We start from the raw sequence: 21,091 nt of genomic DNA on the forward strand, positions 1-21,091 counted from the left end.
TCAGAGAAGGTCACGCCAGCAGGAGAAACGCCTCTATTGAGTGTCCGAGCACACACACAGCCCAGCCCAGCCCCACCTGCCCCACCTGCCCCGCCCGGGAAGCAGGGCCGCCTAGGTGAAGAGGCGGAGGGTGCCGTCGGCCCCGGCGGAGAAGACCCACGGCTGGGCGGGGTGGAAGGCCACGTCCAGCACCCCCAGGTCTTTGGTCAGGCTGTGCCCCTTCAGCACCTTCACCGGCACCAGCAGCGGGTTCTGCAGCAGGTCGCTGTGGGGAAGGGAGAGGCTCAGGACGCGGGCGGCACAGTCCCCCCGGGGTGCGGGCGGGCGGGCAGGCACCGGCACTCACTTGTACACCATCCCGTGGCAGACGATGACACTGCCGTCGTCGGAGCCAGATGCAAAGAGCGGGTACCGGGGGTGGAAGGCCACGGCCCGGAGGGCCTTCTTGTGGTGCCTGAGGGGGGGACCAGGTTGAGGGGGGTGTGGGGGGGGTGAGTAGGGAGCAGCCTGCCACCCGCCAGCACCTCACCTCAGCACCCTGTACGGCCTGGTGGACAGGTCCAGGTCAAACCACACCAGCTTGCTGTCATAGCTGCCACAGATGACGTTGTCGCCTGGGGGAAGACGCGGTGGTAGGGACCTGGTGGCCCCCTCACCTGCCCCCCACCAACCAGGGCGCCCCCTCACCTGCCGGGTGCACTGCCAGGCTGGACACCCACTTGCAGTTGGGCGTCAGCTTCTTGGTGAGCTCCTGGCGCAGCAGGTGGTAGAGGCGGACGCTGCGCTGAGAAGCCACGAGCAGGAAGGGCCGCATGGGGTGGAAGGCCACGCGCTGCACCTGGCCGTGGCCGCGGCGGAAAGGGCTCTGGCTGCGGCGCCGGCTCAGCTGGTGGATCAGCACCTGGCTGCGGCCCGGGGTGGCCAGCACCACGGCCATGTAGTCCCCACGACCGTGCCACGTCGCCTGCGTCACTGGCTGCGGGAAGGGAGGTGGGCTCAGCCGCGCCCCCCGCCCCGCCCCCGCCCTCCCCCTCCCCCACAGCCCCCGCACCTTGCCATGGCAGATGCGCAGCCGCAGGCCGACCCGGCGCTCCTCCTCCGAGGCTTCCAGCCAGTGGGCGGGCTGCGCAGCAGGCTCCGCGGGCGGGGTGAAGGCGCTCAGCAGCTGGTCCGTGCTGCCCACCACCAGCCGGTCCCCCAGGGCTGGGTTCAGCAGCAGGACCGCGTCCTCCCTGCGGCCAGAGCCCAGTGAAGGCCCCCGGGCACAGGACCACCCCCGCCGGCGCGGGCACCCCCGGCCTCATACTCACACTGCCACGGCCACCAGGCAGACAGTCGGGCGGGGGTTCCAGGCGACACTCTTCACCACGCCCCCCACGGGCACGGTCCTCACGCAGCGGGCGGAGGCCACCTCCCAGAGCCGCACCGAGCCATCGTCTGAGCCTGAGCACAGCGGATGGGCTCTCAGCACCCGGCCCCCAGCCCAGCCCCCATGGCAGGGCTGCCCCGCCCGAGGCCCACCTGATGCCAGCCACTGGCCACCCGGGGAGACACTGAGGCAGCGGACGAGGTCGCCGTGGCCCCTGTAGACCTGCAGAGAAGGGGCGGTGAGGGGCGGAGCCCCGGAACTGTGCTGCCAGCCGCCCCGCCCTGTCTGCTCACCAGGGCCTGGCACGTGGGGAAAGGCTGCAGGTCGCGTGGCCGGGGCAGTCTGGGGATGAGGTCCTCAGGGTCCACGTTCACCTGGGAGAGGAGCACGTGGGGTCAGCTGTGTCCACCCCCACTTCCCGCCCCCGCCCGGGAGCCCCACCCCCCACCCCCCACCGCACACCCTCATCTTGCGCTGCCGTGGGCACAGGTAGAGGTCAAGGCAGCGCTCGAAGCGCTCCTGGATGAAGCGGCCGTACGCAGGCACAGCCCGCAGGCTCGGGAACCGGCGCGGCAGGAAGTTGAGCCTCCTCTCCTCGGGCTCCCGCTGCTCCCAGGCCATGCGCTGTGAAGGCAGGAGTGAGCCCGGAGCGCGGGGCGGGCGGGGGCAGGCAGACCCCAGCCTGCACCAGGCTCACCTCCTCCTCGCTGGGCAGGTACTCGGGAGGTGGGTTGTAGGACTCCGCGTGGCCCGGCAGGGCCAGCTTGGGTGCAGGCACGTGCATTTTGTGGCGGCCCAGCACCGCGTCGGGGTCCTCTTGGGCCCACAGGTCGTAGAAGCTGGGGGTGGAGTCCCGAGGACGGCGAGGCTGGATCCAGCCCATCTTAATGGCGTGCACCATGCGGGAGACCTGCAGAGGTGGCAGGGTCAGGGCAGGGGCAGGTGGCCGGGGGCGGGCCGGAGGATGGGGCCACACCCACCTTCTCCTTCTCCACCAGGGACGGGATAAAGCTGCGCTTGTCAGCAGGCCGGTTGGTCACCGGGTGTATCATGAGGTCCCCACTGAAGAAGTCCACAGCCGGCTGCGGGGACGAACAGAGGGGTGTGGGCCCGGGCCCCGCAGGTGCCCCCAGACCCTGGGGACAGCGGCTGCCCCTTACCTCGTACGGGTTGAAGCTCACATCCCCAAACTGGCCCCTCTGCAGTCGCCGCACCAGGGCCACCTGTTCATCTGTCAGCTGCACGCTGTGCCCCGTCATCCGGTCCCGCACCGTACGCCTAGGGGCTGCCCGTCAGCACCGAGGCCCTGCCCCAGCCCGCGCCGCCCCAGCCCACCGGCCCTGTCCCACCCCACAGTCTCCGCCCCACGCCCGCACCAGTAGTCAGGGTTGTCCATCTTGTCCAGAAACTGGTCCAGCTCGTCAGGGGTGCGCAGGGGCTTATAGATGCGCCTGCCGTCCAGGTCGTAGCCCACGTGGGGGAAGTCATCGTACCACTCCAAGGGCACGTTGCCCACCGTGTTCCGGATGTCCTGGGGCAGGAGGCCAGCATATCGGCACTGGACACCCACTGTGCCCACCCGTCCCTCCAAGCCCCCCAAAAGATACAGACGAGGGGGAAAGGTGAGGGCAAAGGGACGGGCTTCAAGGCTAGCCAGGGGCAGCACCCGGGCACCCTGGCTTGTGCCCTCTCCCTGGGGTGTGACGTGGCAGGGCAGCCGGCACTGTCCCCCACCACCCCCTGGCCCTCAGAGGCGCCGGAGCTGTACCTTCACATTTTCCACTGAAGTAGCGCCAACGCCGGAGCCTCCCCCTGGATTCCTTGGCCAGGGCTCCGGGCAGCCACAGGCAAGGGTGACCTCATCGCCCGTGGGCTCCCTCCCCTGGCGGGGGGCCTTAGGCAAAACCGGGTAGCCACGGGCAGGGACTCGGGGAGACCCCACCCACCCACCACAAAGGGACGCGAAGCCGCCGCACTGTGACCTGCAGGCGCTCAGGGACTCCCCAGCCCCCAGCCCTGCCCCCACCCCACCCTCAGCGGGCAGAGCAGCCACATTCCTGGACACACATTCCTGGTCGAGGCCCCTGCCAGCCGCCACCCTCCCTCCACCCAGCACAGAGACTGCTGCCCAGGCAGCCGCTTCCTGCAACAGTAGCCCCGGGAGGAGTGGCCCCAACGAGACAGCACGGCCGGGAGCCTGGGAACCCCTCCCCCTTACAGCAGGACAGGACCCTCTGGGAGCTGCCCCTCTGCACCTGCCCCCAGCCCCCAACCTGCCGACTTCAGTTCTCCCCGCTTGCCCATCCTCCAGGTGTGCCCCCGCGTGTCCCTGCCGTTGCTAGGAATGCCCTTCCTTCTCCTGTGACCCCCAAGTCTACACAGCCATCCCTGAATTGGACAGACTAGGGGTGGGGGGGTCGGTGGCCCAGAGAAAAGGCCCACGGGAGCACTCAGCAGGGGAACGGGGTGCTGGTGGGGGTTTCTCCAGAGCAGGAGCGCAGGCAGGACCCGGTAAAGTGGGCACACACAGCCTGGGCCAGACCTGGAGGTTGATGCCAGGAGGGGGCAGGTGCAGGAGACACAGGCTGTGTCATCAGGCGACCCCAGGCACAAACCTGAGAGGGGGCGGCCAAGGGAGCTGGGGCTGAACTCCAGCCCCTCAAAGCTGTTCTCTGCCCCCTCCTCCGGGCACAGAAGGCCCAAGTGTACATGGGAGGGAGAGACAGACAGGGTGTGGCTAGGCGCTGGGGCCAGGGCAGCTGGGTTAACTTGGTCATGCCAAGGAAGAAGGCCCGGGTCATGGGTCCTGCTTGACCCTCCTGCCCCCCCGCAAAGAGGGAGGAGAGGAGGCGGCACAGCCCCGGTACCACCCAGAAGGGGGTTCCCACTTTCCCCGCATCCCCCAAAGACAGCAAGATGCTCCAGGCCCCTTCACCGTGGCGCGAGAAGGCAGAGGGACAGAGGGCCCCTGCTCCAAGCGGCCTCCAGGGGCTGGGAGGCGGGGAGGAGGGCGGGCCGGCGCGGGGGAGGGGCCGCCTCGGCTATAAAGGCCCGGCCCGCGGCCCTGCTCCAGCCCGGGACGCACACGTGCGCGCGGCGCCGCAGCCGCCACCGCGGGAGCCCTGAGACCCCGCGCCCCCCTGGCCTGGGCGGCGGCAGCGGCATGCACAGCGCGCCGCGGAGCTGACGGCGGCCGCCGGCCCCATGTCCTTCGCGATGCTGCGCTCGGCACCGCCCGGCCGCTACCTGTACCCCGAGGTGAGCCCGCTGTCGGAGGACGAGGACCGCGGCAGCGAGAGTTCGGGCTCCGACGAGAAGCCCTGCCGCGTGCACGCGGCGCGCTGTGGCCTCCAGGGCGCCCGAAGACGGGCCGGGGGCCGGCGGGCGGGGGGCGGCGGCCCGGGGCCTGGGGGGCGGCCGGGCCGCGAGCCCCGACAGCGGCACACGGCGAACGCGCGCGAGCGGGACCGGACGAACAGCGTGAACACGGCCTTCACGGCGCTGCGCACGCTCATCCCCACCGAGCCGGCCGACCGCAAGCTCTCCAAGATCGAGACCCTGCGCCTGGCCTCCAGCTACATCTCGCACCTGGGCAACGTGTTGCTGGTGGGTGAGGCCTGCGGCGACGGGCAACCCTGCCACTCGGGGCCCGCCTTCTTCCACGCGGCGCGCTCTGGCAGCCCTCCACCCCCGCCGCCCCCGCCCCCCGCCCGCGACGGCGAGAATGCCCAGCCCAAACAGATCTGCACCTTCTGCCTCAGCAACCAAAGAAAGTTGGTGAGTGTTGGCCGCGGGTCGTCCCCAGAAAGGGAGGCGAGGAGGATGGGGCGCCCCCCACCTCCAAACCACCCGTGCAACCCACACCTGCCTGGCAGAGAGGGCGGGGCCAGAGGCAGGCAGAGCTCCCCAGCAGCACCTGTTAACCCACGCGCAACCCCGTGCCCGGGGCGGGGGGGGGGGGGCGCAGCACGAGGAGGAGGGCGCAGCTGGAGCAGGCGGGGCCGGGCCTTCCCTGGACGTTCTCCCCACGAGTCCTCTGGACACAGGCTCCCACGGGGACCAGACAAGGGCACCCAGGGCCAGATGGGGGAGGAGACTGAGGCAGGGCCGACACCAACTTGGAAGCTAGGGGACCAAACCAGGGTTGGATCAAGCAACTCTGGCCACCCACCCTGCCCCCGGGGGAAAGAGACTCAGGGGCAGTGGGATCCACTTGCTCTGCCACTGGCCTAAGGCTTATCGGGCACCTGCCTGCCCTCCCCTGGCCCCTGCCCCTGGGGCTGCCCACTCGGACACCAGTGCAGCTGTGGGACCCGCTGGCAGGAGCGGGCAGGAGACTGGGGCCTGGGGGAGAGGCCCCGCTGCGGGAGACGCTGGCTGGCCGTGATTTACGGCTTCTGCTGTGCTTGGTGGCACTGGAAAAGCAGGGTGAGCAGGCAAGGAGAAAATACGGCGCGGCTCTCCCCAATCCCCACTTCCTCTCCAGACGGCACGCGCGAGCTCCTGGGGCCTGAACATCTGGGAAATTTAATTTTACAATTTCGGCTGTGCAGCAGCGTACTCTCCTCCCCAAGCCGCTTGGGGAAGCTGGGCTGAGCGTGGAAGGGGGGTGCTTTCAGCACCCCACCACCCGAGACAGCACCCAGTGGGGAAGCCCAGAGGTGCAGGCTGGCACTGGTCTCTGCGCGGGCCCTGACACTGCCCTCCCCTCTGCAGAGCAAGGACCGAGACAGAAAGACGGCGATTCGGAGTTAGAGGCGGACACTGCTGGGCCATCCACGGAGAGCCCCCATGGACCTGACTCGGGCACAGGCCTCCCTGAGGGCACCCCCCAGGCCAGCCCTGCCCCAGCTGTGAGCGGGGCCGATGGACAGACAGGCGGTGGGACTCAGAGCTGGCCCAGCACTTGCCCAGCCCCACTGGAACTTTCCGTGCTGGCTCCCAACCTGGTTTTCTTCTGGTCGCTATGTGCTGGCATCTTTGATACGATAATATAAAATCTGGAAACTTTGTATAATTAAAAGCAAAACAATTATCTTCTAAACACGGACGCACACTGTCCTCTCCAGCAATCGAGAATCCACCCTGAGCCGGAGCCCGAGCCCACCCTCCCACCCCTCAGGGCTCCGTGGGCCAAGGTACCCAGTTCTCGGGGAAGGTCCCCCACTTTCCCGGGCTCAGGGCCGGCGCGCCCAGCACCCCCGACCAGGGAACTACAGCGTGGGGTCCGAAGGAGACCTGTGAAGGGAGAGGAGGGCGAGGGACCGAGCAGGACACAGGCAGCCCAGGCCCGGGAGCAGTCTCGCCCCACCCCCGTTCCAAGAGCCTGCCTGGTGTCCCAGTGCCCTGAAGGGTCCTCAGTGCTTGCGGCATGCAACTCACTGGTCGCTCTTCAGGGCCTCGGCACCTCAGCCTCTGCCCACGGAGCCCCACGAAGGGGGCCTGTGGGGGAGGGTAAGCGAGGGGCACTGTCTGGCAGAGTGAGTCCCCAGGCCTGAGGGCATGGACCAGGCCCCAGGTGCCTGTGTGTACCCCTGGGGCCCACCCCTGCCCCCAGCCCTGCAATTGGCCCCGGCAGCACTGCTCACACCGGGAGGACCCCTGGCTGCCCACCACCCACCCACCCACCCAACTCCCCCAAAGGCCCCACCTGCCCATGAGGAGGGCAATCCAGGCTTCTCCCCAGAGCTGTGCACAGCTGGTGGACCACTAAAATCGTGCAGGTGACAATTATAGACTAGTGGCGCGAGCTCCACGGGCACAGCAGAGAAGAGAGGTGGGGGCGGCTCTGTGCAGGCCACCCCAGCACCCCCAGGCTGGCCAGCAGCCTGACTTCCGGCCAGCGGGCGGGGAATGGCCATGAGCGCCAGGTGCCAGCCCCGGGCCCTGCAAGCCCTCAGCGCAGGCTCAGGGACCCCGGGAGAGGGCAGGTGCCGAGGCCCACGTGGGCACCGCAACAGGGCAGGGCTAGAGCCGCCCCCTCCTCTGAACAGACGGGCTCCAGGGAACCGAGAAGCAGGAAGCGATGGTGTAATTTTGGAGGAAATTCTCAAAGCCAGAGCCATTAAGGACTAGAAGGGGGCTGTGTCCAATCTGATAGAAATATAACAGGATAAAAAGTCACAACGGCAGGTTCCACTCAGAGAGAAACCCAACCCCAAATTTCCTCTCCTTAATCCTGCAGGAGCTTACAGCTGGCCAGCCAAAGGGGGGGAGAGGGCATGCTCGGTCACCCCCACCCGCCTGCCTGGAGAGCCAGGACCCAGGAGGAATGTGGGGGTCTGCCTGGGGGATGAGAAAGGCACCCCTTCCGCCCCGGGGCACTGAGGACACTGCGAGAACGCGACCCGCAGAGGGGCACGCGGGCAAGCAGGGACGCCCCCCAGGGTCTCCGGCCTGCCTCCCCTGCTCCCCGGGGCACCAGTGCAGTTCTGTGGGGACGGTCTGTGGCCCACCTGCCGCTCACCCACCGGCCTCACCTCTCCATACCTGGGCTAGGTGGGAGTGCACCCTCCCTCACAAATCCTCCCGAAGACGATGGGCGGCAGGGGGCAGGGGGCCGCATGCCCTGCACAAAGGCCTGAGAGAAGAGTGCGGGGTGAGGGGGACAGGCAGGGCGAGGCCGGAGGGGCATGGGTGTCAGGGACCCTTGGAGCCGGTGCAGGAGAGGAGAAGGGGCTGAGGGAGCCTCGGAGATGCCAAGTCGGTAGGAGAGGACAGGCCGTTGGGACGGTCCCCAGGGGCCGGCAGGTCCTGGCACGGGGCGCGTGGGCCAGGCCCTCGGCTGCTGGGCCTGTGACTCCGACAGCGGCTGCAGCTTGGCCAGCCTCGGGCCCGGGCAGTGGGCCCGGTCGCTCCCTGAGCTGCACCGGTAGCAGCAGAGGCTGAGAGCCTGGCCCGCCAGCCAGCAGGAGAGGGAGGGGAGGGGGCGGGGAGGGGCACGCCGTCACCCTCCACCGCTCCAGAAATTCAAACCAGACTGGGGGTGGCGGGCCGGCCCGAGCCCCTGCAGCCCCACGAGAGTCCACTTGGCTACTCACGGCAGCCGCCAGGCCCCCGTCCACCACAAACCCCACTTCCTCCCCAGGACGCCAGCCTCGCCCCTCCACCGAGCCTCCGCGTGCCAGTGCCCCACAGAGGCGGCACGAAAGGAGGGCCCAGCCCGCACCCTGGGCCAGCAGCCGCCTCTGCGGGCCAAGCAGGCCTGGAAACGCTCTGATGGCCATCAGGGCCAGGCTGTCAGCTCCCTGTCCCCAGCCCGGGGAACGAGCTGCTGCCGGCACCACGTGATCCATCGCCAGGCCGCCTGCGCCCGCAGGCCAGCCGGCCCCCACCCTGCGCAGCACCTGCGGGCTGCCAGGAAGCACATGTGACCCCGTGGGGGCGGGAGCCCGCCGACCCCTCCAGGGCCCAGACAGCCCCCAGCCTGCGCTCTCCCAGGGGGCCGCCATGCCCCAAGGACGAGCCTTCGGGCGGCAGGGGTCCCGCGCCCCCCAGGCTGCACCGGACACGGGCGGCCACCGGCTGATGTGTCGGCTGGGATTTTTCCGCTCTCGCAGAGCCCCCCCCTCCCCTCCCCCTCCCCAAAGTGGCTGCAGCTGTCAGGACCGCAGATTGGAACTGCAGGTACGGCGCTGGCCCGCTGCCCACCTCCCTCCCGTGTCTGTCTGAGAGAAAGGAAGCCGGCCCACCTCTGGAATCCTTCACTCTCTCCTCGTTCCGCCTCTCCCACCTGTCCCCGGGGAGCGCGGGGTCAGCCGCCCTCGCTCGGGCTCTCTCTTCCCCTTGCCCCTCTCCGATTACAATGCCGGCAGTGTTCCCTCAGCTCCCCCGACACGGAGCCCCCCCCCCCCCCCCCCCCCGCCTTCCTGCGCCTCCTCTCTCCCGCACTCCATGGCGGGAGGAGGACAGGCCACGTGCCCCAGGCCACCTGCTGCAGCTGAACCCACACAAGGTGCTGGCAGGATGAGTCCTGAGTCCTGGTCGACGGGCCCAAGGGGAGAAAGCCAGGTCCCACTCGGCCTCTTCCTGCCCCAAAGACCAAAGCCAGCTGAGGGGATCCCGGCAGGGGTCGGGGTCAGAAGCAGGGCCCACCAGCTGTAGCCAGCCAGGCCAGGGTGGGGCGGGCGAGAAACTCGGAACCCCCTTCCCAAACCTCCTCCGTCAGACTGTCCCTCCCAGTTGCCGTCCTCACAGAAGCGCTGCTGGCCCGACCCACCCGAGCCGTCGGACGTCGTGTGGGCACAGGGCCCCTCCGAGGCCACTCCTTGACCCCTGACCAGTGCCTCCACAGCTGCTGGGGTAGAGAGAAGCAAGTCCACTCCCCCGCCAAGGGGTCCATGGGGGAGGGGGAGAGGGCACCGAGGTTGCCCCTGCTCTTGGGTCCTCAGATACCCAAGACCCCCACCCACCTGCCCCTCCCCCTCCTGGGGTTGGCCAGGGTCCAGCGGGCATTCCCACGTGGGACACCCGAATCTCGGCTCCCTGCAGGCAAGGGCTCCCAGAAACTCCCCTGGGAATGCTGGAGGTGGGCACAGGCTTGGGACCCCCTTGCTAAGTGCCAAAGGCCCACTACGCTGCTTCACACATCCCAGCCCCAGCCCCTCTAAGACCTCATTCGGGAGGACTCGCCCCGAGCCCCTGCCCACACACGGCCAGCCCCCGACCCCGAGCCCTGTCCTCAGCGAGGCAGCCGCGGCCCGGGCCGGGACACATGCTGGCCCTGCTCAGCAGCCGGCCGCTCACCGCCTTTCCTACACAACTTGCCCCCACAAGCCTGCCCAGCCAGCCCCAGTCCAAGGCCACACCTCCAGCCCTAGGGCGACACCCACCCCACCCCCGCCCCGCCCCAGGCCCAGGAAACTGGCTCCAGTGGGCACAGGGCAGGCCAGGGCCTCTACCACCCAGGTGCCCCAGTGAAAGGGAGGGTGCTGCTATCCTCCAACACCCTCCGCCCTCCCCAGGGGGAACCCTGTCTCCCAAGTGTGACAAGTGGACCCGGGGGGGCGGCGCTGGCGGGGGGCACCCCACACACACCCAAACGCAGCGGGCCTGGCTGAGAGGTGGTGACCTGAGGTCACAGCCGCCACACCCACAGCCCCCCCACGGCCACCTGTGAGGCCACGGTGTCATCGGGCCCCTCCCAGGCCAGGCGGCCGGGGCGACCCGAGGGTCTGTCGGAGCCTGGCCGTGGGACGGGGGCCCGCCAGGGAGGCCGGCGGCCCGCGAGGCCGAGACGCACGCTCTGCGCAACAGCTCGAAACCCGAGCCGCGGCTGCGCTGCCAGCAGCAAGCGAGCGCCGGGGGCCGAGGGCCGCGCCGGGGGCCGGGGCCGGGGGCGGGGCCCGGAGGACGCGGCTGCCGCTCAGTAGCCGGGAGGCCATTAGCGGCGCCTGGCGGGAGAGCTGGGAGGACCGCAGCCCGGACGCAGATGCGCCCGCCGCCCGCCCACCCTTGCAGGGCCGGGACCCCGGGGGCTCGCAGCCCCGCCCCCACCCCACCCGCCCAAGGCCTCAGCTTCTCCCAGGCCAGAGGCAGGGTGGGGGAACCCCGCTGCTGCGAAGGCCGCCCAGCCCCCCGCCCCCGCCCCTCCTCCCGGGGCGGCAGCTGGATGAGATCACGTCTGTGGGGGAGGGGTGCAGTGGACTTGTGGGAGCGGGGCTCCCCCCACTCACGGTGCCCAGGACCCCCGCCACGCGTGGCCTGGCAGCACGTTCAGGGGCTGCAGCCCTGTTGCTGCCTGGGATGTGAGCTGGGGGGAAGGTACGGAGAAGGCCAAGGTGCGGAAACAGGACCCAGGTCTCCCGAGAAGGAGGACCGTTGCTCACCCGTCAGTGCCTGGGGCCGGGGTCCCCCAAAGCCATGCACGGCAGAGGCCGGCGGTCAGAGGGCCTAGAAAGTCCGGGCCTCAAGCCCAGGCCTGAGGGGTGGGCAGGACAGGGACTGGGGAGGGGGAGGTTGGGCACTGCCACACCGCAGGTTCTCCCCCAGGAGCATGCCTTGTCAGGACACCACTGCTGGAGGCTGGCCAAGGCCTGAGTGGAGTCCTGGCACCACCGGCCACCTCCAAGGATGCTGCGTGGAGGAGGCGCTGCCCGACACAATGCGACCAAGTGTTCGCGGACGGTGGCCCCTCCCAAGTGCCAACCACCCAGGGCACAGCCCCGGGGTGAGGGAGGCTCCCGCGCCCCTCGCGTGCTCTTGCCCCTTGGGCTCCCGAGAGGACTGCTCGCCACCCCACCTCTCAAGCCTCTTCCCTGAAGCCCACCCTGCTTTGCACAGACGGCAGAGACGCGGCGACAAGTGTGTGTGTGTCCGGGGGGGGGGCGGGGGGGCCGGGGCAGCACTTCTCAGGGAGGAGAGCATCTGTCAGGCCAGCCTGGTCCCTGAAAGCCGAGCTCTGCCGCCCCCTCGAGCCACAGCCGGCTGTGCTGGCAGAAGTACTGCTCCCTGTCACTCAGGCGACATATGGGATAGTCATCGCCGGAGGAAGCAGCCCCCACCCCGGCGGCTCCAGCACAGCCCGGGCCAGGAGGAGCGCCTCCCCGCGGGCGGGCCGAAGCCCCTCCCCCGGCCTCTGCACTCCATTTACAATCATCATCGATTTCTCAAAATACCGAATATAAAAAAGTAGCCGACAGGATGTGGCTGCCGACAGCCAGAGCCCCTGGGAGGGGGGGAGACAGGCCGGGAGCCGCGCTGCACCGGCCCCCCTTCACCGAGCACGCCCGCTGCTCCGGCCAGGAAACCAATTTATTTTGTTTTGTCTCTGTTCTCTGAGCGCACAGAGACCGGGTCGGGCGCGCAGCCAAGGCTCCTACAGCCGCTGCCAAGAGAGCAGAGGATGGGGGTGGAAGCTGCGCCGGGGGGGGGGGGGGGGGGGGGGCGGCGCGCGTGTCTCCCCAGCCGGGGACAGCCCCTGGCAGGCGGCAGGAAGAGCCACCGGGCGGCAGGGACCGCCGTCTCTGCAGGCCCCCCAGCCCGAGGAGGCACACACCCGGAGGGCTCACGCCAGGGCAGTGGGCACGGGGGCCGCAGCCCCACCCGGCGGCCAGGACACATTAGGGAGGGGGCGGCTGGGCGAGCAGCACGGCCACGTCTACCTGGGAGGCTCCTCAGCCCCAGCGTCCCCCAGAACCCACGGGCAGCTCCGGGCAGCTGAGCCACAGCAGCCTCTGCCCGAGCACCCCTAGCCTGGCAGCAAGCTTTCCCCTTGAGAGCGTAAACGTGGGAAGGACGACCAGATTCACTGAGGGCCCCTGCGGCCCAGGCCTCCAGGATGCCAGGGAGGAAAGGGGCAGAGAACCGGGGCCGCCCGTCTCCTGCCCTCAGTGCCCAGTGCAGGTGCCCGTGGGGCCTGTCACTGCACCCTCACCCCCGGGGCCCAGCCCAGGCCGGCTGGTGTCGGCGAAGCCTCCCCGGGCCTGTCGGTGCCCGCCCAGAGCATAGGGGCGCCCACCGCCTGCCAGCCCCGCCGCCCACCCCCAGGGCCCAGGGGTGGCTGCGAGGTGCCCAGTGCCCTCCCCTCCCCGCGATGACACACACTCCTGCAGTCACGTGTACCCGACCCTGAATCGCTCTTCCAGACGGGGACTGGGGCCCCAGGCCAGGACGCCCACTCAGGCCTCGCTGTGGCCTGACCCACCTCTGCCCAGGCAGCGCAGCCCACCCTGCGAGCGAGGAGGCCACGGCCCCAGCCATACCTCCTCGTCAGAGCTGTCCTCCACGTACTCGTCCTCAAGCTGCACACTCGCCACCTCCGTCCTCGGCGAAGGGGTCCCGGCCTGGGAAGGGAAGGGGAGAGCAATTATGTTATGTCAGGACACTGACGCCCTGTGCCTGGGGCAGATCGCGGGTCCAGGATGCCCGCCCCCTCCTGCCAACGCTGAGGCCTAGGTTCCTACACCCCAGTCTCTAAGCGGCTCCAACCTGGTCCCACCGCAGGTCTAAGTGGGCCTCTCAGGGAGGGGGGTCCCACCCAGGGTCATCCTCTGTCAAGGGCTGGACCCATCATAATGTCCAAGCTCCGGGAGAGGACCCCAGGGAGGGGCTGACACCGGCAAAGGAGCACTTAGCCACCCCCGCACCCCTTAATGCGAACAACGGCTGCAGGGCTCCCGGCCCAAAGGCCCAGCCGAGCCCAGAGCCAGCCTGGGCTCAGGGGACGAGGCCTCTCAGCAGCCGTTCCACCGAGGGGAAGGCCATGTACTCGCTCTTGGCCACCGGCAGAGGGGCCACAGCCGACCCACTCCTAGGGCAAGACCCTTGCCCCGAGGAGGCCACATTCAGCGCAGCCGGCCAAGGGCCCAGAGAGGCACCCACACTCTCAGACTGCTGGGAGGACCCGGCCCCAGGCTGACCCCGCCCACCGGGCCAGTGAGTGGGTGCCACTGCTCACTCACACCCCAACCTGGAAAACAGATTCTCCCCTTGTGGGGCGGGGGGACCTGGTGCACCGGAACTGGGATTGATGGGGAGAACAGCCCGTCTCTCCCCCCCCGACTCCAGGGGCAGTAAAGTGTAGCAGGGGCCCCCCCACCCCAAGCACGGGCGCCCCGCCCAGAGCCCCACTCCCCCTGCCCGGGCAGGAGCCAAAGGCCCGCAAGGCAGCTCTCCCTCTCTCCTGTTTTTCCCTCGGTGTAAGGAGGGTGGGAGAGTAACTTTCTTTCCAGGCCAGGACAAGGCGAGATTCGGTTTCCACGTCTCTCCCACCCCTTGCTCCCCGAGCTGTGCGCTGCGGGAGCCCTGCCCTGAAAGTGGGTCAGCACTGCCTGGGGGCGGGGGCAAGCGGGGGGCGCAGAGGGCCAGCCTGGGACCCAAAGCTTTCCTGCCGTCCTCACCCACAGCAGCAACCAGCGGACACACCTGCCCCAGGCCCTGGGCTGGCAGGACCCCAGGCCGGGCCACTTGCAAGTCTCTCCACAGCCCCCTGATGCCAGCCCGTGGCTGACAGGCCACTGGTCGCAGCAGGGTCGGCAGTGCAGGCCACGGTGCTCCAAGGCTGCCAACTGCCAGCCAGTCTGATGCCCCCCACCAGGCACCGGACCCCAGAAGCCCAGCACCACCTGCACGACAGGCCACCATCCCGGGGCCCTGGCCAGCCCCAGTGATGCCTGCGGAACCAGACACAGGCGGGACCTCAGCAAGGGGAGGGGACACCCAGCAGCGGGGCTCTGAGTTCCTGGGCAAAAGAGCTGGACACCCGGCAAGGAGGGCCCTCCCTCACGGCACCAGGGCTCTGAAGCCACATCCTCCCTCCAGAGGTGACGCTGCAAGGCAGATGGTGGCCACCAGGGGGCTGCCGTGATGCGGGGCGTGGCCCAGCTCCTGGGACCAGGAGGACCTAACAAACCCCGCCCCTTCAAAGTTTAGAGGTACCGTAGCCGGGCAGTGGCCACCGTAAAAAAGGGAGAACTCGCACAGCGCCGCCCTCTCTCCGCTTTCTCAAGCGGCCCAGCCCCGGCCCCCAACATCCTCAGGCACAGGCACCAGGTGGCGAGGGACTGCCCAGAGCCGCCAGCGCCCACCCCAAGACGGGGTCAACGCCACGTGCTGCGGGCTCACAAACGTGTCCATGTGGATGGCTGGGGGCCCACGGGCAGGACCAGAGGGAAGTGGGGTTCTGTAGGCAAATGTCCCAGACCAGGGGACCAAGGGAGGCAGGACGGGCCTCTCCTGGGAGGCGCTGCAGCCTCGCAACATGACTGGCAGCTCCACGGCCAGGTGCTGCTGCACGGCTTGCTTGCTCTTGGAGCCCTGAGTCCCGAGAGGGGGGACAGGCAGGCAGAGGTGAGATGCCCAGTGACAGCCAGCCACTCAGGTCACCCCACCCAGACGTGTGAGTGAAGCCCAGAACACGGGATGTGATCTGAGTGACCACCCTCCGAGGGCAGAACATACTAGAAACCTGGGGAGGGTACAGGAGAAGCTGACGTGCTTCACAGCTGAGGGGGGGCTGTGGGATCTCCCAAACCCACTGATCATGTCACCCCAGATGCGACACCACCCCACCTGCCCTGAACTCTGATCCCCAGAAATAAGAGTGTCTGACGCTGGGCCACGGCCGGGGCTCTCTGGGACAGGCCCGGGCACATCCTGCCTGAGGTGGCCTCCACTGACGGGGCCCACTCCCTCCCCAGGAGCCAACGCCCAGACCCCACAGTGCACAGGTCTGGGACTCACAGCTGCTACTGGTCTCCTGGGGGCCCTGCCCACCACTCCCCAGAGCTGAGCTGAGACCCAGATGGGCTCCTCCTGCCCAAGGGTTTGCAGTAAGCTCAGTGCACAGACAGTACAGGCAGGACTCTTAAGTTATCTGGGAGATGCTAGTTGCACATTAGGCATCGCTACTAGGTCTTCTGTTACATTCCTTTTTTTTTTTTTTTTTTGCGGTACGCGGGCCTCTCACTGTTGTGGCCTCTCCCGTTGCGGAGCACAGGCTCCGGACGCGCAGGCTCAGAGGCCATGGTTCACGGGCCCAGCCGCTCCGCGGCATGTGGGGTCCTCCCGGACCGGGGCGTCCCCTGCATCGGCAGGCGGACTCTCAACCACTGTGCCACCAGGGAAGCCCTGTTACATTCTTGAACGTGGCAAGCAGATTCAACTAATGAAGATGGGAACTTCTGTACAAAAGAATAAGAAAACAAAATACAGGAAAACCCACACAAATGAGAAAGGACCAAACCAAACAGGACAAGCAGAAGAAAAAATGGATCTAAACAAGCACAAAAATGAAGAAATGGCCGTCAGCACCTAAATCCACTCAAGATGAGAAATCAAGAGGAGGCCCAGCAACGCGAGACCTATGGGACCGGAAAAGCCCGCCCAAAAGCACCACCAAGTGCTACCGGGGGGACACAGGGAAGCAAGAGGCCCTGGGTGACTGGGGGTGCCCGGCGGCAGGAGCCACCACCTAAGGGTGGAAACAGGAGGCGTGTGGGCGGCCAGTGGGGGAGGGGCCCGGGGCTCCCCTCCAGCTTGCTCGCAGGGGACAACCCACGGGCTGGGGCAGGTGAAGGTGGGTCAGCAGACCCTCGAGAGGGCCCTGAACTAGCGGAACTCCCCAGCGTGGTAGGAAGGTTCTGCAGGTTAGCAGCCCTGCCGTAGCTGCAGGATGAGAGGAACAGGCTGACTCGGGGGGCCCCGATGCAGAGCATGACAGGGCTGTCACGGGGGCCGCTCCTGGGTGTCTCGTGCGGCCAGGCTCGGGGGGAGACAGGAGAACACACAGGAAGCACTGATTGGCCTGTTCGTGAACAGGAGACGTGGAGAATCGCCAGCTACACCAGGTGGAGCGGTGGATGGCTTCTGAGGAACGGGTGGAAGAAAAGGGGAGATGGGGGGACTTCCACCAGGAGTCAAGAGCACCCACCTCTTCAGTTCCCGTTCTTGGCCTGGACGAATTCCAACCCAGTACTGAGGTCCCCGCTTTAGAAGAAAATACTCCAACACCCCTCAGCTACAGCACGAAGAAGCCAGAGACGTGAGTGCCCAGGCCAAGCAGGTTCCAGGGAAGCTGGCAGGGCTCCAGGACGACCCACAGGGCATGCGGATGGGCGCTAAGAGCCTGCGCACGCGCGGGGAGGGGAGCACGGCACTAGCGGGAGACAAGGCGGGGTGAGGGAGCACCACCGGCCCAACGGAGCACGGAAGGGAGGGCCCGAGGGCCTGGCTGCCAGTGGGGGACGCCTGGGGAGGGCGCAGAGCCACAGGCAGCCTCACCCCCTCTGAGGACGCCCCCACCCAGGTGGCCTGGGCTGACTTCCTCAGACAGAGGGCTCAGAGGGCACCCCGGAGGGCCGAGGGCCAGGGGCGAGGACGGCTCCCCACCCTCTGGAGAGGGTGGGCATGGAGTCTCTGCTGAGCTGCAGCTCGGCACCCGCTGAGCCGGCCGCCAGCAGACCCAGGATGGCAGCACAGGTACCTCTGCGGAGCAGCACAAGCCCAGTGGCTCGCGGGGCACAGGTGGTCAGCCTCGAGATGCCTGTACAGCAGTACCTCACCTAGAGAATTTCAACTAAAAATTATTTTTATTAAAAAAAGTTATTTAAAAAATAACTTTAAAAATAACTTTAACTTTTAAAAATCATTCCTAAAATTTTGCTTATAAAAGAGGATAAAAATCCTATTTTAAAGGAAAAAACTTAAGCGTGTGGACCCTTAATTTTTTTTTTTTTTTTTTTCCGGTACGCGGGCCTCTCACTGTTGTGGCCTCTCCTGTTGCGGAGCACAGGCTCCGGACACGCAGGCTCAGCGGCCATGGCTCACGGGCCCAGCCGCTCCGCGGCATGTGGGATCCTCCCGGACCGGAGCAGGAACCCGCGTCCCCTGCATCGGCAGGCGGACTCTCAACCACTGCGCCACCAGGGAAGCCCCGATCCTTAATTTTAAAAGAGGAGGAAAAGATCCAGGAAGATAATTTAACCATGAACTGTGCTCACCAAGGAGAGTGAAGGCAGCGAATGGAAACGTCCTTTACCGAATAGTGTTGATGTAAGATTTAACGTTTTGTCAAGGAGGGAATATTTTGTAAATTTAAAAAGTTAAGGGACTTCCCTGGTGGTCCAGTGGTAAAGAATCCGCCTTCCAATGCAGGGGACGCGGGTTCGATCCCCGGTCAGGGAACTAAGTTCCCACGTGCCGCGGGGCAACTAAGCCCATGTGCTACAAACTACAGAGCCCAGCGCTCTGGAGCCCACACGCCACAACTAGAGAGAGAAAACCCGCACGGCACAACTAGAGAGAAGCCTGTGAGCCGCAACAAAAGAGCCTGTGTGCCGCAACTAAAACCCGATGCAGCCAAAAATAAAATAACTAACTAAATAAATAAATAATGAGTCTTAAAAAAAGAAGTTAAAAAGGAGAAAAATCTGCCCATAAGCCCATAAAGCACGGGCAAGGCAGTCTGTGGACCATCTTCTCTTTGTGCACCAGCGCTACAATTAAAGCTTGAATGGGTGGAGAGTTTAAATTGGATTTAAAATCTTGTCTTCCTAGGAAACAGATCAAATAAGTGTGGCTTTTGGTTTGCATCACGGTCCTAACCTCCAGGACACCACGGCCATTCAAAATATAAACAGTTACAAGATCGTTTCTAGGATGCTCTGAACAACCAGTGTTGTGTTTTACTTAAATTAAGCTTTTCTGTCATTTTCCTCACTTAAGGCAAGAGTGGGGTTTGCCTTTCCCCATCGTCACAGCAACAGGCAGGACAGCAAAGCCTCACGCGGCGGCCAGCTGGCTCCTGTGCCCCTGAGACCAGGCCAGGTGGATGGAGCTCCACTCGCTCCCACAAGTGCGGGGCCACCAGCTCCCCCCAGGCAGGCCCCTGCAAACAAATGCCACCTTGGGCTTTGCCCCTAGGAAACCCAGCCTACAGCTGAGTCTAGCAAAGCGGCCTGAGCCTCAGGAGAAGCGACATCAGAATCACTGGGGTAGGTGTGGGGGCCCAGGCAGGTAGATTTTGGGGGTTCCTATGAACAGAGCACATGACTATGCTTGAAAACTGGTGCTCTAGAGCTCAGAGCACCTCAGCTCCAAGAAAGCGTCCTACCCAGCCCCCACCAGCAACACCCACCCCCTCCCCTGCCCCGCTGCACCAGAGGAGGGACGAGGGCCTTGGGGTTCCCAAGGAACGGGAGAAAGCACTGCCGGGAGACCCCAGAGAGCCCGATGCCTGCCAGGCACTTTCCTGGCCATGGTCATCCAGGGGGAGAGCCCACCAGGAGGCTCCTTGCCTACGCACCTGCTGCCCGGGGGGCTTCTCCGTCCCGCTGTGCTGCTCATCGCTGCTGGCCCCATCCTCCTCCTCAGCCGCAGTGTCGGCCTCACTACCGTCACTGCCGGAATCCTCCAGGCCTGAGAACACACTTTCCTCGCTGTCGGAGAGGCCAGGATCGCTGCCAGGCCCAGGGCTGAGACCAGGAGCACCGAGGAGAGAAGGCTAAAAGGAGCATGGCGTCAACGAGCCCACAGCCCACGCAGCGGGCACCCTGCGCTGACCCACAGCTCTGTGTGGCCGGCCTCCAAGGCCACAGCCCTCCGGCCACAGCCTCCACCTCCACCAAAACCACCCACCCAACCCAGGCCTCCCTCACCACCCACCTCCGCCAACAGCAGGCCGCGTGCCCTCGGAAGAGACATTCAACTCCTAGCATCTCACAAGGCAAGGACTCTTCAAGGAGCTCAGTTCCCATCACATCCCCCACACCGGCCCCCTATCCTCCACACCCCACCCTGGCACTTAAGAGACCCAGAGCTATGAGGACACTAGGGCGGGGTCTGGGGCAAGCAGAGGACCCCAACCTGAGGGACTTTTCCCACCTGAAGCAGAAGACTCTGTATCCAACCAGATTGGGACCGACAGTTGATCAGTAAATTGTAAAGGTTGGTTGAAAAGACATAAAAACTACACAAGCTTTACTTAAAAGCAAGTGTTTCCATTCACCCCCTCAAGGGGTAGGACCAGAGCTTCCCCCGAGCAGAGCTCTGCTGACCAGACACTCCCCGATCCCTAAGTCTACAGGACGCAGTGCACGGTGTGGACCTTTTAGAAGTGCAACAAGAACTTGCAGACTTTTAGCAAGCATTTATCTGAACGGAGAATTCGCTGCTTTTCAATTGTTAAGAAGTCTCTCACCTAATTGGACAGCCTGCACTCACCAATTACTTGGCAGCACTCAACTCAGCTTCCACAGAAACGACTCTGACACACACTAACTACTCCAACACTTAGTAAGCCATACAATTAAAACAGCAAGTGAAAACGGCATAAGTGATTTGGGCACAAGTACAAATGGCTGCTGATGGGTACAGAGCCAGGAGGACTTGTCGCAAAGTGAGCGGGCAGCCGGACAACCCAGCAACGTGGAGTCCCGGCTCAGAGAGGCTCGACTGTACAAGCCTTCGGCGGCTTTCTACCACCGAGATTTGATGACACCCCACAACCCAGCTGGGGTCCAGCTGGAAACCAGGAGTGGCCATGAGTCCAGTTGAAACGATGCACCCAGTGCAGCAGGCACTGCCTTACTATTCTCGTACCCTCTTTTACAATGTATGCGACGTATCAGTAACGTATCAACAGACAAGTGGTTACTGCAGGCTCAAATCCCTTTAACGCAGGAAGCACAATTCAAAGGGCTAGGGAGGCTGCCGCACAGGATGCCAGCCCTCCTTCCTAGCTCTCTCCGGCCCAGACGTTCTTCCAACCGCAGAACAGCCCAGCCCCACACCGGCGCAGGGGGTGCTCCCTGCCCAGGACGCCCCCACAAGGCCACCACCAGCAGAGGACAGGCGACCCTCCTCCACGCTTTCCCCGGCCTGGCTCCCCGGGGCTGGCGGCCGAGGAGCCGCCACGTGCGGCCCAGATGCACCTCCCCGTCCCGCTCGCGCAGCCCGCGGTCACCTCCTCCGGCTCCGGCGGCCGCTTCCCCGGCAGCGACCCCGCCGCCGCCGCCTCGCGCCCCACGCCCCGCGTGCCCGCCATTCTCCAGGCCAGCCCCGACCCGCGCCGCCACTTCCGGCAGCGACACGACCGCGTGGGCCTGGGGGCGGGGCCCTCAGGGTCAGAGGGCGCAGGGCGGGCCCTGGGTGGGGCGGGGCCGGCGTGCGCGCGCCGTGGGGACGCGGGCGGGCGGCGCCGGCGGGAGCGCGCCCGTCGCAAGATGGCGGCGGCCATGCTAGGGCTCGGGGCCGTGTGTGCGCAGCGAGCGGCGGCGGCGCGGC

General features: G+C 66.3%; 3 protein-coding genes across 4 annotated transcripts in view; 2 read left to right on the forward strand and 1 right to left on the reverse strand.

The window, feature by feature from the left end:
* MROH1 (maestro heat like repeat family member 1) overlaps positions 1 to 21,091 on the forward strand; it is a 158,072-nt gene that overhangs the window by 67,747 nt on the left and 69,234 nt on the right. The window lies entirely within an intron of this gene.
* BOP1 (BOP1 ribosomal biogenesis factor) lies at positions 19 to 21,044 on the reverse strand. Of its 2 annotated transcripts, XM_004265386.4 has the most exons (16): positions 20,772 to 21,044; positions 19,113 to 19,310; positions 13,072 to 13,152; positions 2,746 to 2,900; positions 2,530 to 2,647; positions 2,350 to 2,451; positions 2,067 to 2,279; positions 1,832 to 1,993; positions 1,663 to 1,743; positions 1,522 to 1,591; positions 1,311 to 1,443; positions 1,052 to 1,232; positions 688 to 976; positions 530 to 614; positions 347 to 454; positions 19 to 265 (listed from the first exon to the last, which is right to left on the reverse strand). In XM_004265386.4, the coding sequence occupies exons 1-16, from the start codon at positions 21,042 to 21,044 to the stop codon at positions 112 to 114; spliced, it is 2,403 nt and encodes an 800-aa protein (XP_004265434.2). In that variant the 3' UTR covers positions 19 to 111. The 2 variants fall into 2 exon arrangements, with proteins under 2 accessions (XP_004265434.2, XP_033275915.1); XM_033420024.2 differs by lacking the exon at positions 19,113 to 19,310.
* SCX (scleraxis bHLH transcription factor) lies at positions 2,900 to 6,221 on the forward strand. The gene is made up of 2 exons (XM_004265270.4): positions 2,900 to 5,146; positions 6,086 to 6,221. The coding sequence occupies exons 1-2, from the start codon at positions 4,574 to 4,576 to the stop codon at positions 6,122 to 6,124; spliced, it is 612 nt and encodes a 203-aa protein (XP_004265318.1). The 5' UTR covers positions 2,900 to 4,573; the 3' UTR covers positions 6,125 to 6,221.

Source organism: Orcinus orca, chromosome 17, assembly GCF_937001465.1.
Source record: "Orcinus orca chromosome 17, mOrcOrc1.1, whole genome shotgun sequence".
Taxonomy (NCBI): Eukaryota; Metazoa; Chordata; class Mammalia; order Artiodactyla; family Delphinidae; genus Orcinus; species Orcinus orca.